Raw genomic sequence first — 13,385 nt, forward strand, 5'->3', positions numbered from 1 at the left:
TTGACTGGAACGTCCCAAGCAGTTCTCGCCCACCCGTCAATCCCCAGTCCCGCGCGCGCAGCCTTCTGCAAAGCTCCCCTCATCATCCCACACCAAATCTTTCTCCAACCCCCAACCTTTTTTTCCCCCTTCCAGTCATCGTTCATCTTGCGCAGCTCCTAATCTGTACCTGCACCCAAAGTCCTCCGCCCGGTGTCTTATTGCGCCCGCCCCTCAGCGTCGTCAGTTATCCTTCCTACTCGGCTTGGGCTCCCCTGCCGCGCGTTCCAACCGAAGAGCACCGATTCCAACAAAAGCACGGCAAGAGCCCTCATTGCCCTCGCGGTACTTGACATCCTTTCTCCACCAGTTGTCGCGCACTGCTGCGCGTTCCCACTCGTAACCCCCGAACCTCGTCTCCCGATCAGCGCAATCGTCGCAATCGTCGCAATCGTCGCAATCGTCGCAATCGTCGCAATCGTCGCAGCCAACGACACAACCCATTTCCTCCACTGCGCAGCGCTGCATGCGTCGCGAGGCATGAACGGGGATAACAACCCGCCGAGTTCGACCACTGGCGCGCCAGCCAACGGCTCGTTTGCCGCCCTGGCGTCGAGTCGCGCGAGTCCCTTCCCCGCGACCACCGCCGCGACGAAGACCACAATGGCCGTCCCGGCCTATCTTCCCCCGGCGCAGGCCTACCGCCCGCCTGCGTCTTCTCAGCCGGGCTACCCGCCGTCACTTTCCAATGCCAATTCCTTTGATCGCGGCACCAAAAAGTCTCTGGGCACCCTGCAATCCGCGACGCCCCCGACTCTCTCCTCAGCGCTGATTCGTAACCTCCCGCTCAACACGTCGGAGGAGTCACTGCGCTTGATGATGGTTTTTTCCAAGGATTTGGTCGATGTCGAGGTCTTGCCTGTTGAACAATCCGCCGATGCCGGTTTCCGATCCGCGATCCTCAAGTTCAAAAGCCCGGCGGGCGCACAGGAAGCCAAGAACATGCTCGACGGGAAATCCAACATTTCGAACGATGCCGAGATGATTGTCGAGATCCTCGGCAGCTCGAGTCCCACGGCCCTGGGCAAGCGATTTTCCAACGACGCCATCATGTCCGCGGGCGCTCCCAACTCGAACGGCTCCGCGACTCCATCTGCTCCGTCGTCAAGACAGACATCGCGGTTCAACGGGACGTTCCAATCGCTGGACAAGATCACGCCTCCTCTGAACAACAAGTTTGGAGATTTGACCGCGCACGAAGCTAGCGCCCCCTACCATAACATCTTCGGGCCGCAATCGCCGATCGGAAACCATCTCGCCACCGGCACGCAGATGACCAGCAAATCGCTGATCGATTCTGCCGAGGACGATGAGACCAAGGAGCTGCTCAAAGACCCCGTCGGCTTTGCCGAGAACGGTCTGCAGCGTCGACAGACAGCGCCGCAGCTGCCGATATCCCGCATGGCGAACCTGTCACTGAACACCACCCCGAGCCCTGCCGCTACACACACTCCGATGGGGTACTACGGCCACGCCGGCATGGGGACACTTCCTGGAATGCCAAACACGATGTCGCCCACAGCAATGGGCGGCCACGGCACAGGATACAATGCCCCGATGCCCCACCGGATGAATAACTTCCCACCAGCGAACCCGGCCGACCAGAACCCGCCGTGCAACACGCTCTACGTCGGCAACCTGCCCCTTGACACCTCTGAGGAGGAGCTGAAGGCCATGTTCTCGCGGCAGCGTGGATACAAACGCCTCTGCTTCAGGACCAAACAGAATGGGCCCATGTGCTTTGTCGAGTTTGAAGACGTCACCTTTGCGACTAAGGCCTTGCACGAACTCTACGGACAACCGCTCCACAACAGCGTCAAGGGAGGCATCCGCTTGAGCTTCTCCAAGAACCCTCTCGGTGTACGATCAAATCAGAACCAAAACCAAAACGGCGCGGGCGCCATGGGCAGCGGCATGAACGGGATGCACTCCGGGTCCGCCAGCGGATTCACCACAGCCAGCGGCCCTCCACCCGGATTGAGTGCGCCTCCAGGTCTCTCCTCGAATCGTGGTGGATACCCGCCATCGACCGGCCTCGCCACTGGCACCACCAGCATGTACGCCCCTCCCAACATGTCAAACGCACCTGGCAACCCATGGGGCGGTGTGTACAACGGAAACGGCCCTGTGATGGCCGGTAATCCATCGGCATTCCCGCCTTATATGATGGGGCGATAACCTAACGACGCGTGAAAATTCCTCCGTCGTTATAGCTGGCCATTTCCTATCTTCCGGCTTCAGCTGGTCAGGGCCGTTCACTCGATCATTCACCGATCCACCGCCCAGAGGCTTAGGCATTGTTCCCTTGAGATTCAGCTCCAGACCGAGCTTGACTCACTCGATATCCTCGGTCCGAAACTGGGGGTACTTTATCTTGTTTCTTCATCAGTCATTTGTTTTTTTATCTTGTTCTTCTTTTCTTTCCTTTTCTTTTTTCTCTTTTTTTACTCTGCGCACGTAATGATTCCCAGGTTTACGACGATTTGTGGGTCATTTGGTTGGTTGCATTTGTTGGCCTTGTGACGGGGTTTCGCGGCGGGCATCAAAGTCTTAGAGTCTACTTTCGTTGTGATTCCCCTCTGGCATTGGGACGGATCGCAGTGGCCCCCTAACCCTTCGTTGGGTCATGGTCACGCGGCTATCATCTCGGCTTGGTTTCGCACATACACAAATCATGGCAAGCAGGGCGCAAGGTCATGCAGGAAGGCGAAAAGAGGGGGGTTATATTATATGGCCTACGGCGTCTCGTCGGTTTGACATCACTATCATCGTATCAGAGGCGAGCATCGAGCAGCGATACACATCCCTTGGGAGGTTCATCGGGGGTCTGTTGGAGTTTTGGTATCAACCGCAAAAATGGTCGGAGGAGGAGGGAATCTTTTTTTTAGCAGCCGGCAAGCTAACGCACGGTGTCATAACTCCTGACCAACACATACGGACTCGGGTCACCGCGGCTTCCTCCCGGACCTTAATGGTGGTACGTTATGACCATGTCACAACAGCACGTCGGCGAAGGAAGAAAAGGAGAAAAAGAAAAAAAAAGCAACGCCGTAAGGAGTCATCACCACGAGAGGGGCACGCACAGGGACAGGCAACACACATCCGGGATATACCAGCACAAAGATTTGGGAAGGAAGGACTGATACATCACTGGCGCTTTACAAGCTTTCGGCAAAAAGGGATTGCATCGTGGGTTTTCTTACAAGCTGGGCTCGGTTCATTGTTCATCGGGGTCCGGTCAGGTTCGCATTCGGATCTGGGCATTGCACCCCATTCCCTTGTTTTCCTATTTGTTTTTTTGTCCTCCATACCCTCATTCTCCATTACGATCTTCAACAAGGCCGGCTTTTTCTTGTTTTTGTTTTTCCTTGTTGTTGACTTTCAATTTTTCTCCATGCCAGCAAAGCTCCCAGGGTCCGCGAGGTTGGCTCGACACACCTTACCCCTCGCCAGAAGCCCCTCGGCTCCGTTCTGCAGGCCATGGCAATGTACCTGGACGTTGCATGTGCCTGACTGGCGATTCTCTTTTTTTCTTGGTGGGTTTCACAGCGGTGGTGCCTGGTTGGTCCAGTTACTTTATTTCTTGTCATCGTCATTGTGGTTGCTTGCTGATATAAATGGTTCATTGTGGTCGGATCCAATACCTTGAGAATTGCGTGGGCTGTGTTTATTTGGCTGGGTTTAGTGGGATATTCTATGGAGGCGCTGGAGTTCGTTTCCTGACCTTGGATTAACCATCGGCTTGGGGGTTCCGGCTGCTACTACCAGCGCGAAAGCTCCCGGAAGCCGGAATCAGAGTGTATCCGGTGCTGGATGCGTGCATGGATGGCCGAACCATCGCTCGACGTTCTTGTTCTCAAGTGGCTCAAGACATGCTCCTGGAACAGGGTTGGGGGTGGGTCCGTCTGTTGTCGCTCTGCTCGCGCTTGATGCATCACACAAAGCACGCATCGTTTCCTCTTTTGTTTCTCTTGTTATTTTCTCTTTTTGGTCGCATAGTAGCTTACGGAGTGGTTTGAGATTAATCGAGTCTTTGCCGTGCCCAAACACGTCAGCCAAGTGACTTGTTTGACGTCCGTTGGTTTCACGATCAAGGGTCAGTCTAGTCTCAGCGGTGTTTGGCGGACTGCTTTGCCGTGCATGACACGGAACGGTGTCATCCATGGCAGAAGATTGCCAACACCAACCAAACGAGAGAGGGCATGCGAAGACCAACAAGAAGCGCAAAAAGACATACAACACTCGGCATTCGCTGGTCGTCACCGACCCAACTACTACTCGAGCTCTCGCTAGCTTAACTCGGGGAGAGCGGACGGGATCCCGTGCTTCCTAGCGGATATGGTCGTATGTACCAGGGCTGCCGTAGGACAGAGTTGATATGGCAGGCGTTAGAGAGTTTGGAGGGGCTTCTCCGAGGATATGGACCGAGATCTGAGCAACCCGAATCGTCCCCTGAATTCCTAGGAGGTGGAACACAAGTCTGGCCAAGGAATCCATCACACAAGGAATCCCGGTACCTTCATTGAAACCTCAAAAGGAGTTTGCCAAGACCCACGAGATGCGCATTCGAGGACTAACGAAGGGCCCGAATCAACAAGACAAAGCGGACCAAACACAGCCCATGGTGTCAATCAATCAATACGGGAGATCAGGGCGATCTTGAAACTCGCCAAATCCCTAACTGTCGGGAATCATCCGATCTATCTAACCCTGGAAAGAGGCGGCTAAGCAACAGCAGGTGCAGTCTTACTTCCTCCTCTCCCTCGCCCTCCTGCGAAACCAGACCTCCAACAGATCACCGACGAACCCGACCCACCCCCTGACTTGCCTCATCAAGTTCAGCACCGCCAAGTACCTCCAGACGAAGGTCTCGACTCGCGCGTAGTCGTGCCCGTACATCTCCCAGACCGCCTGCCTCCTCTCCCCCGGCTGCTCTCCCAGCCCCTCCACCACCCGCACGCCGGCCCCCCCGAGCCCCCCCTCCTTCCCCTCCCCCGCCTCGCCGCCGCCGCCGTCCGCGTCGACGAGCCTCACCTTGGGTCCCACGCACAGGGCGCGCCCCCTGATCTGCCGGTCGGCGACCAGGCGGGTGGCGGCGTCGACGACGTCGGCCGGGTCGGTCTGGCCCGCGCCGGCGAGCAGGGCGACGGCGGAGCCGGGCAGGATGGGCGTGTCGACGAAGTAGGGCGCCAGCGCGTTGACGCGGACCCCGCGCGTCGCCCAGGCGGTCCCGCGCAGCGCCCGGAACATGCCCACCACCGCGTGCTTCGACGCCGTGTACTCGGTCTGCCCCGGCAGCGGCAGCAGCCCGGCGATGGAGGCGATCAGCAGGAGGTGGCGGTCGCCGTCGCGGTCGCCGTTGTCCCGGCGGCCGTCGTGCTTCTTGCGGGGGAGGTGGTGCAGGGCCAGGTGGGCGGTGTACATGACGCCGGTCAGGTTGACGGCGAGGACGCGGAGCGGGGGAGGCGGGGTGGAGGCGTCGATGGTGGCGGGGGGCGCGTCGAAGAGGGTCGGGGGCGGGGAGGGGTCGAGGAGGTTGGCGGACTCGGCGATGCCGGCGCCGGCGACGACGGCGTCGAGGGAGCCGGTCGGGGAGAGGGAGACGGCGGTCTGGAAGAGGGCGACCTGGTCCGTCCACGAGGTCACGTCGCAGTGCTGGTAGGCGATGACCTGGCCCGGGGCGGCGGACGGCGAGGAGCGCAGCTCGGCGACGAGTTCCTCGCCCAGGCGGTCGTTGATGTCGCCGATGACGATGTGGGCGCCGTGGCCGGCCCAGTGCCGCGCGAAGGCCGCGCCGAGGCCGGACGCGCCCCCCGTGATGAGGATGGTCCTGCCCGCTAGAGCGGACGGGTCATACGGCTTGGAGCAGTCCACGGGAGGTGACTGGCCTACCACGTTGACCACGCTCCAGGGGTCGTCGTCTCTCGGAGGGGTGATCATGATGATGATGTTGGTGTGCTGATCTCGGAGATGTTGTTGCTTTCTGGTTCACTATCAGCGAGCCGAGTTGATGATAGTTTACACTTTTCAAGTGTGTTTGGGGTACTGGATTTCTACCACTTCTTAAGCTGATGGGTTTTCCGAACCTTAATCCGAGGAATCCTCCCGGCCTCGTCATACGCCTTCTTTCGCTGGGCAAATTGGTTGCTCAGCTGAGACACGCGGTATCGCGTGTCCCGTCCCGTGTGTACAGGAAGATCGGATAAACAGGCGCCGGTGCCAGTTCCAGTTGTGAAGCGGACTGGACCTAGATCTAACAACAGCAACAAGACGTTGGTGAAAGTTCAAGTGGGAAGACAACACTGACGAGCGGGCTGGCATGTCGGAGCCGGGGGTCGATTTCGGACTAACTAGGTACTGTACATACATAGTTATATTGTTATGCTGTACATACATACTCCGTACGTACTGTACTGTACATAGTTAATTGCCAATCCTTGCTAGCCCCAACAAGCCAGAATCGATGGGAGCTGAAGTGGCTTGGGAAGCTTCTCGGCGCTGTCTGGGCAGACCAGCGGTATTTGCCGGTCCAGAACACCACACACCCTCGAGTATTGAGTAATTATTGTCTGGCAGCATTGGGAGTCGGGGATTCGTAGCAGTTGTTCGATTCCAATTCGCCGGGTCCCTTTCGCATCGGCATTTGTTGGGTTGCACAGAGGTGGTGGCAGGTCATGCCAACACGCTGCACTATCTTCTCTGCGAAGATCTCAAAAGAGGTTCTGAACAAAGAGGACCAATGAATGGCTCGGTTGGTGGAGCCCGAGTATAAATTGACTTGGCGACCGCACGCTCCTACTACCCCTGACATTATCTGGCCTCCCACGCGGTGTTTTTCACCAGACTCAAAGAGACTGCTGTGGCTACCGTGCAAGGCCAAGACGCGTGGGATCGGTGTCGGAAACGGCTTCGACGACATGGAGAAACCTCGAAATGAACACCGGTATCCCACCTCTCGCGTTCAATAATTTTGCGACGAGCATCCTAAAACCTCTCGATCTCCGGTTCGGTGTGTAGGCTCATTTTGCTTCATTCTCTCTTCCATTCTATTATTATTTTAGCGCCTGTATTCAGCAACGCCGTCATATAAGAAAGGATAGGTAACAACCTGGAACTTGATGGGGCCGGAACCAGATGCGCTGGGAGCGATCGTCCTGGCGGACACTCTGGAGACACCAGCCCTACGGTACCGCGGGTGGACCTCTAGCGTTAGTGTACCCAGGCTCCCCTGCAAGTGTTGGGCTCCTTGGGGCCTTGGAGCGCAACCCCACGGGCTCCACCCCCGGCTCCGATGCCGGGCGGTGGCGGGGCATGAGTGACGCCGAACAAAAAAGTCGGGGACGCACGAAGATCACACATTGGGCAAAGACTGACTCACCTCTATCAAGATATATTCCCTCAGCTCTCCCCGTAGTTGGCAGCTCGTCGCGCGAATACCACGGCAGTCGGTAGAGGAGCCCAACAGACGGACGCACACCAAAATGTCACAATTGCCCGTAAAGAATTGCGGTACGGTGGCCGAGACAGCGACTTTCTTGCCCCGCTAATTATAGTCTATCTTCCCGGCGCAAGTCCGCGCTGACATGCCCCTTTGGCAGGTGTTCTGGGCTGCACCGGCTCGGTAGGGCAGCGCTTCATCCTGCTGCTCCAGCAGCACCCGTCCCTGCGCCTCGTGGCCGTCGGCGCGTCGTCCCGGTCGGCGGGCAAGAAGTACCGCGATGCCGTGCGGTGGAAGCAGGCGAGCCCCATCTCACCCGAAGTCGGCGACCTGGTGGTGCGCGAATGCAAGGCGAGCGAGTTCGCCGACTGCGACATCGTCTTCAGCGGCCTCGACAGCGACGTCGCCGGCGAGATCGAGAAGGAGTTCCGGCAGGCGAACCTGGCCGTCTTTTCCAATGCCAAAAACTACCGCCGCGACCCGCTCGTGCCCCTCGTGGTGCCCACCGTCAACCTCGATCACCTCGCCCTGATCCCGCACCAGCAGAAGACGCTCGGTCTGAGAAAGGGCTTCCTCGTGTGCAACAGCAACTGCGCCGTTATCGGCCTCGTCATCCCCTTCGCCGCGCTGCAGGCCAGGTTCGGCAAGATCGATACCGTCTCGGTCGTCACCATGCAGTCCGTCTCGGGCGCCGGCTATCCCGGGGTGAGCAGCATGGACATCATTGACAACGTGGTGCCCTTCATCCCGGGCGAGGAGGACAAGCTCGAGGCGGAGGCGCGCAAGATCCTGGGCAGCATCAACGCCGACGCCACCGCCTTCGAGGCGCAGGAGACGCTCCGCGTCTCGGCCGCGTGCAACCGCGTGCCCGTGATGGACGGTCACACGGTGTGCGTGTCACTGCGCTTCGCCCAGCGGCCGCCGCCGACGGCCGAGCAGGTCAAGGAGGCCATGCGCAGCTACGTGTCCGAGGCCCAGCGGCTGGGCTGCCCCTCGGCGCCCAACCCGCCCATCAAGGTGTTTGACGAGCCCGACAGGCCGCAGCCCCGGCTGGACCGCGACTTGTCAAACGGCTACACCGTCAGTGTCGGCCGCGTCCGCGAGGACGAGAGCGGCATCTTTGATATCAAGTTTGTTGCCTTGAGCCATAACAGTGAGTATCTCGACCCGCAAACGCCCCGGCGCCCCCCCGCTGACGTTGTGTCTAGCCGTCATCGGTGCTGCTGGCTCATCTATAATCAACGCCGAAGCCGCCATTCTCAAGGGTTTTGTTTAGGGGCCGAGCGTAGGCTCATTGAACGCATCCAGCGCCGGCGTTAGTTGCAAATGCTAAAACTTTGGCGGTCGTATATATTTAAAAAAATGCGCGCAAGGATACGGATAGTTGCTGTGTTGTTCCCAGAATATGTCCAGTTCTTGCAAACAATCTTGGCGTAGTTGTACAGACATACGTCCGTACATACACACATACACACATACATACAGGCTCCGAGAACGGTGCGTTGTCGTGGTCCCCCCACCAACAAAACCCCTGCTTCGTGGACGCCAACAGCAAGGGCCATTTCGAGACATTTACGGACGTATTCCAGACGCTTAGCCCACTCTCGTAGAGTGTCAGACATGGTTGGTTGAATGGCGGCATCCTGCATACTCGCATACTCGGTACCCGAATTTCGGTCAGCCGTTCTCCAAGACGGTTTGCTTTTACTTTTGTAGTAATTAGTTCGCGGACTTACCTGACGATCGGGCTAAGCGAGGTGGACGGAGAATGCGAGACAGCTGCTGTGGATGCTTAGACAGCTCTCTCGACACACGTTCACTCCTTTGCATGCATCAGCTTCCGAGGATGGACTCCGGCATAACGAAGGCGCACTCGCTACCGCCATCCCAGTATAGCCCTTACTAGGGGCGCCAAGTAGAAGCTCCAAAGCAAACTGAATGATCGCTCTTGGAAATCGCATGTTGGCCCGACATAGGAATTATCTTTTTTTTTTTTTTTTTTTTTGGGGGGGGGGTTCAAGAAGAGCCTCAACACAACAATAGCTCGCGCCAAAGAACCGTCCACTTTGTTTTCTCGGGTCTCTCGACCTTCGAGGCACTGTTGAAACCGCAGCTGTTCATGCCAACTCCTGAAACCTCCTGGGGGATAAGACACCGGGGGGGTTGTATTACTGTGTACTGGTATGATTCAAAAATCAGAGTAATGGGCTGGCTAATTGAAGTTTGGTATTTTTGTTGTTCAACTTTACCGGTTCTGGCAGGCGTATGCTTATACAATACATTGGGACAGAGTTAACAAGGAAGCTTGTAAGCTATGGAGCTGTTGTTGTAGTGGAGCCGAAAGCGACTGGAGCAGGTATGTATGTACATACATACATACATACCTTGCTCTAGTGTACGCAGCTCCTTCCCCACTCATCATCCATTGGTCGCGTGGCCCCTGGCTCGTGTAGAGGGGTACGTTAGCACTTCGTTCACCTTGTTAGCCCGTCATGCCCGATCCCGAGCCTGGAAACTCGCGCCCCGGAGCACGACTTCGAACTTTCAGGATTCAACACCAGAACCCCGCGCATTGCAGTCGACGGTAGTCCACCGACTACTCGGGCTTGCGAGCGCCATGTCCACTGCGGAAACGGCGGGGGCGACGACCGCCGTCGCCCCCGAAAATGGAGCCACATCTCAGCCAACACCGGCGCCGTTGAGCGAAGAAACTAGGGCGCAAGTGCAGGAAGTCCTGAGCTCAGAGGTGTGTGCATCTGACTGCATCTGACTCCGACCGATTCCTCCTTCCATGCATGCGCTTACACAAATTGCCTGATAGATTGGCATCTCGGTGATGCTCAACCGCCTCAAACAGAGTATCGCCTCGGCAAAGGTACCGTTCACTCTTCCCAGCTGGTACCCACCCTTCTCTATGCCGCTGCTGACCTCGGGCCGCTAGGAGTTTGCGCAATTCCTCAAGAAGCGGGCGACCCTCGAAGACGAACATGCGAACTCACTCAAGAAGCTATGCCGGTTGTCTCAGGACAACATGCAGCGGGGCGAGCACCGGGGCGGTACCTTCGGCAAGGCGTACGAAGAGATGATGGCGGTCCACGAGCGCATGGCGGAGAACGGGATACAGTTCGCCATGTCACTGCAATCGATGGCCGAGGACCTGACCGAGCTCGCCCTCATGGCCGATAAGTCCAGGAAGGGATGGAAACAGAGCGGCCTGGCCGCTGAGCAACGCGTCGCCGAGCTCGAGGCCGCGATGCGCAAGTCCAAGTTGAAATACGACGGCCTGGCGGAGGAGTACGACCGGGTCCGTACCGGAGATACGGCTGGCCGCCAGGGCGGAAAGATGTTCGGCTTCAAGGCGCACAAGTCGGGTGCTGGGCACGAGGAAGATCTGCTTCGGAAGGCTCAGGCGGCCGACCAAGACTATCAAGGCAAGGTCCAGGTCGCATCGGCGGAGAGGAACGAGCTGGAGACCAAGACCAGGCCGGAAACCGTGCAGGCGCTCCAGGATATTGTGAGGGAATGCGACTCGGGGTTGGCGTTACAGATGCAAAAGTTTGGTATGTCGGTCTCGCATTTTTTTTTTTTTTATGTACGTGATCCGCTGACCAAGCTCTCTCTCTCAGCGTCCTTCAACGAGAAGCTGGTGCTCAGCAACGGTCTCTGCATTAGCCCTCTCAAGCAATCGCCCGACGCGCGGAGCTTACGCGAGAGTGTCCTCGCCATTGACAATGACAAGGACCTGAACGACTATCTGAGCAGCCAGCACTCCAAGATGCCGCCCAGGACAGGCCCGCCCAAATATGAGCGTAACCAAGTAAGTCCCATTATTCCTGTGACGAGCTCTCCCGGCCGTCACTGACATTCCCAGCTCCTCGACTCCGCAAATCGAGCCACGATTCCGGCCGCACCGGCCGGCAGCCATAACCCGTCACAGCAGCAAACTTCGAATGCCGTGCAGCCACCGCCGTCCGGCATCTTTCAGGGCGCTCGATCAAGCACCTTTTCTGACGCGGCTGTTCCTTCGACAAACCAGGGGCCCATGGGCCACAGCTATAACCAGAGCATGGGCTCCCTGCCATTGCTCGGTGGCCCGCCGCCACCCTCTCAGCCGCAGCACGAGAGAAGTTACAGTCACGGAAGCACCATCAACCAGAGCAACGGTCCCGGAAGCCAGCAGTACCGCGGCCCTGGCGCGCAATCACACCAAACTCAGCCTTCCTCCTCAAGGTTCGATGGCTCCTTTGGCTCCGTCACCTCCCAGGGACCGCCGCAACTGGGGGCGTTATCTTTCCAAACCCCCTCTTCTCAGCCATCACAGCAGCCCTCTTACGTACCACTGCCGTCGCAGCAAGGCAGCTCAGCCGCGAGCACGTCTCAGCAGACTTCTGCGATGGTGCCTGCCCAGGCGCACTTGCAATCTCCGCCGCTAACTCCGCACGTTCCTCCGGCCCGCCCCGTATTCGGAGTCAACCTCTCCACGCTCTACGAGAGAGATGGGCTGGCCGTGCCAATGGTCGTCTACCAATGCATTCAGGCAGTCGATCTCTTCGGCTTGAATGTCGAGGGCATCTACCGCTTATCCGGCTCGATGCCGCACGTTAACAAGCTGAAGAATCTCTTCGACACAGGTTCGTCGCGTGTCTCCGTCCCTGCTCGCTGTTCGCACACGGACTAACAGTAGCAGATTCGACTTCTGCCAATCTCGACTTCCGCAATCCCGAAAACTTCTTCCACGATGTCAACAGCGTCGCCGGCCTGCTCAAGCAGTTTTTCCGTGACCTGCCCGACCCTCTGTTGACGAGGGAAAGCTACTTTGCTTTTATCGAAGCAGCTCGTAAGTGCTAGTGCTCGGCCCGCTGCCTCGTCCTGGCGCACGACAGAGCACTAACGAAGGTGACAGAACATGAAGACGACATCGTCCGGCGCGATTCCCTCCACGCCATCATCAACAATCTTCCCGACCCCAACTACGCCACCCTGCGGGCCCTGACGCTGCACCTGCACCGTGTCATGGAGAACGCGTCAACCAACCGGATGAGCTCGCAGAATCTGGCCATCGTGTTTGGCCCCACGCTCATGGGCACCGCGCCCGGGTCCAGCATGTCAGATGCCGGCTGGCAGGTGAGAGTGGTGGATACCATCTTACAGAACACGTTCCAGATCTTCGATGATGATGATTGATTGGCCCAAGTTCCAAAGGAGGAGACATATTGTTGGGTAGCGGCTAGTCTGTAACATGATGACCTGGTTCAAGAGACATGCCGACGAGCCAGAGGGTGTGGGTTACCTAGTCAGGAGCGGGCGGCGGGTTGAAGCTTTCCGTTGGGAACATACAAGGCTTTGGCAGGTATTGCGTGCAATCATCATTTGTTTATTTACCCGGGGGGGGGGGGGGGGGGGGAATAACTTCAAGGGGCGAAGTGGCGATAGTGCGGGAGCTTGTAAGTAAGTAAACTAGTTTACCTCAGTAACCTCCGCGAACCCTCCCAGTCTGGTTGGTGCAGTGCCGAGCTCAGACGACACAGCGATTTTGTCCCTTTACCGCAAGTTGCAAGCGAGGCGTCTAAGCACTGCTCTCTGTTACATTACTGCCTGTAAGTGTCCTTCCAACGAAGCCGACCCAGCGGCGAATTAATCGACAAGCCGGCTAAATGAAAATCAAAAAGAGAAAAAAAAAAAGAACATCAACGAGGATTACGTGCATTCGTGACCCTGATTGTTGTTGCTTTCGGGCAAACAAGAAAAAAAACCGAAGCTCCTCCGGGAAGGCTCGAACTTCCAACCTCCTGATTAACAGTCAGACGCGCTAGCCAATTGCGCCACAGAGGATGCTACCCAATTGCTTGATGATGATCGGCCGGTTCCAGTTTGTTTATCTCCAAAGATCTGTCAACTTTGTCGCATT

The 13,385-nt window shown here is 57.5% G+C and overlaps 6 protein-coding genes and 1 non-coding gene across 7 annotated transcripts; 4 read left to right on the forward strand and 3 right to left on the reverse strand.

Annotated features, from left to right (window-relative positions):
• Window positions 1-332: 332 nt before the first annotated feature.
• On the forward strand, window positions 333-2,441 carry MYCTH_2297450 (uncharacterized protein). Its single transcript, XM_003659853.1, has one exon. It carries the CDS (start codon window positions 520-522, stop codon window positions 2,215-2,217), a length of 1,698 nt encoding a protein of 565 aa, XP_003659901.1. The 5' UTR covers window positions 333-519; the 3' UTR covers window positions 2,218-2,441.
• Window positions 2,442-3,411: 970 nt separating this feature from the next.
• MYCTH_87116 (uncharacterized protein) lies at window positions 3,412-4,083 on the reverse strand. Its single transcript, XM_003659854.1, has one exon. The coding sequence runs from the start codon at window positions 3,988-3,990 to the stop codon at window positions 3,832-3,834; it is 159 nt and encodes a 52-aa protein (XP_003659902.1). The 5' UTR covers window positions 3,991-4,083; the 3' UTR covers window positions 3,412-3,831.
• A 118-nt stretch (window positions 4,084-4,201) lies between these two features.
• MYCTH_2055988 (uncharacterized protein) lies at window positions 4,202-4,372 on the forward strand (the record flags this gene model as incomplete). The annotated part of the gene is made up of 1 exon (XM_003659855.1): window positions 4,202-4,372. The coding sequence occupies one exon, from the start codon at window positions 4,202-4,204 to the stop codon at window positions 4,370-4,372; it is 171 nt and encodes a 56-aa protein (XP_003659903.1).
• Window positions 4,373-4,675: 303 nt separating this feature from the next.
• MYCTH_2297454 (uncharacterized protein) lies at window positions 4,676-6,423 on the reverse strand. Its single transcript, XM_003659856.1, has 2 exons — window positions 6,097-6,423; window positions 4,676-6,022 (listed from the first exon to the last, which is right to left on the reverse strand). The coding sequence occupies exon 2, from the start codon at window positions 5,977-5,979 to the stop codon at window positions 4,786-4,788; it is 1,194 nt and encodes a 397-aa protein (XP_003659904.1). The 5' UTR covers window positions 5,980-6,022; window positions 6,097-6,423; the 3' UTR covers window positions 4,676-4,785.
• Window positions 6,424-7,379: 956 nt separating this feature from the next.
• MYCTH_2297460 (uncharacterized protein) lies at window positions 7,380-8,773 on the forward strand. Its single transcript, XM_003659857.1, has 3 exons — window positions 7,380-7,548; window positions 7,638-8,630; window positions 8,728-8,773. The coding sequence occupies exons 1-3, from the start codon at window positions 7,521-7,523 to the stop codon at window positions 8,751-8,753; spliced, it is 1,047 nt and encodes a 348-aa protein (XP_003659905.1). The 5' UTR covers window positions 7,380-7,520; the 3' UTR covers window positions 8,754-8,773.
• A 1,139-nt stretch (window positions 8,774-9,912) lies between these two features.
• MYCTH_2297462 (uncharacterized protein) lies at window positions 9,913-12,852 on the forward strand. The gene is made up of 7 exons (XM_003659858.1): window positions 9,913-10,223; window positions 10,299-10,352; window positions 10,419-11,037; window positions 11,104-11,294; window positions 11,349-12,108; window positions 12,165-12,314; window positions 12,381-12,852. Exons 1-7 carry the CDS (start codon window positions 10,095-10,097, stop codon window positions 12,659-12,661), a joined length of 2,184 nt encoding a protein of 727 aa, XP_003659906.1. The 5' UTR covers window positions 9,913-10,094; the 3' UTR covers window positions 12,662-12,852.
• A 383-nt stretch (window positions 12,853-13,235) lies between these two features.
• On the reverse strand, window positions 13,236-13,309 carry MYCTH_t35. The gene has a single exon. It is a non-coding gene; the product is annotated as a tRNA-Asn (tRNA).
• Between the last annotated feature and the right edge of the window lie 76 nt (window positions 13,310-13,385).

The sequence above is a fragment of the Thermothelomyces thermophilus genome, chromosome 1 (genome assembly GCF_000226095.1).
Source record: "Thermothelomyces thermophilus ATCC 42464 chromosome 1, complete sequence".
Taxonomy (NCBI): domain Eukaryota; kingdom Fungi; phylum Ascomycota; class Sordariomycetes; order Sordariales; family Chaetomiaceae; genus Thermothelomyces; species Thermothelomyces thermophilus.

Coding starts and splice junctions, on each gene's coding strand:
- MYCTH_2297450 (XM_003659853.1), top strand. CDS start 520: ATGAACGGGGATAACAACCCGCCGAGTTCGACCACTGGCGCGCCAGCC.
- MYCTH_87116 (XM_003659854.1), bottom strand. CDS start 3,990: ATGCGTGCTTTGTGTGATGCATCAAGCGCGAGCAGAGCGACAACAGAC.
- MYCTH_2297454 (XM_003659856.1), bottom strand. CDS start 5,979: ATGATCACCCCTCCGAGAGACGACGACCCCTGGAGCGTGGTCAACGTG.
- MYCTH_2297460 (XM_003659857.1), top strand. CDS start 7,521: ATGTCACAATTGCCCGTAAAGAATTGCG. Junction 7,549..7,637: donor ATTGCCCGTAAAGAATTGCG/GTACGGTGGCCG, acceptor CCCCTTTGGCAG/GTGTTCTGGGCTGCACCGGC. Junction 8,631..8,727: donor TGTTGCCTTGAGCCATAACA/GTGAGTATCTCG, acceptor TCAACGCCGAAG/CCGCCATTCTCAAGGGTTTT.
- MYCTH_2297462 (XM_003659858.1), top strand. CDS start 10,095: ATGTCCACTGCGGAAACGGCGGGGGCGACGACCGCCGTCGCCCCCGAA. Junction 11,038..11,103: donor GTTACAGATGCAAAAGTTTG/GTATGTCGGTCT, acceptor TCTCTCTCTCAG/CGTCCTTCAACGAGAAGCTG. Junction 12,315..12,380: donor TGCTTTTATCGAAGCAGCTC/GTAAGTGCTAGT, acceptor CGAAGGTGACAG/AACATGAAGACGACATCGTC.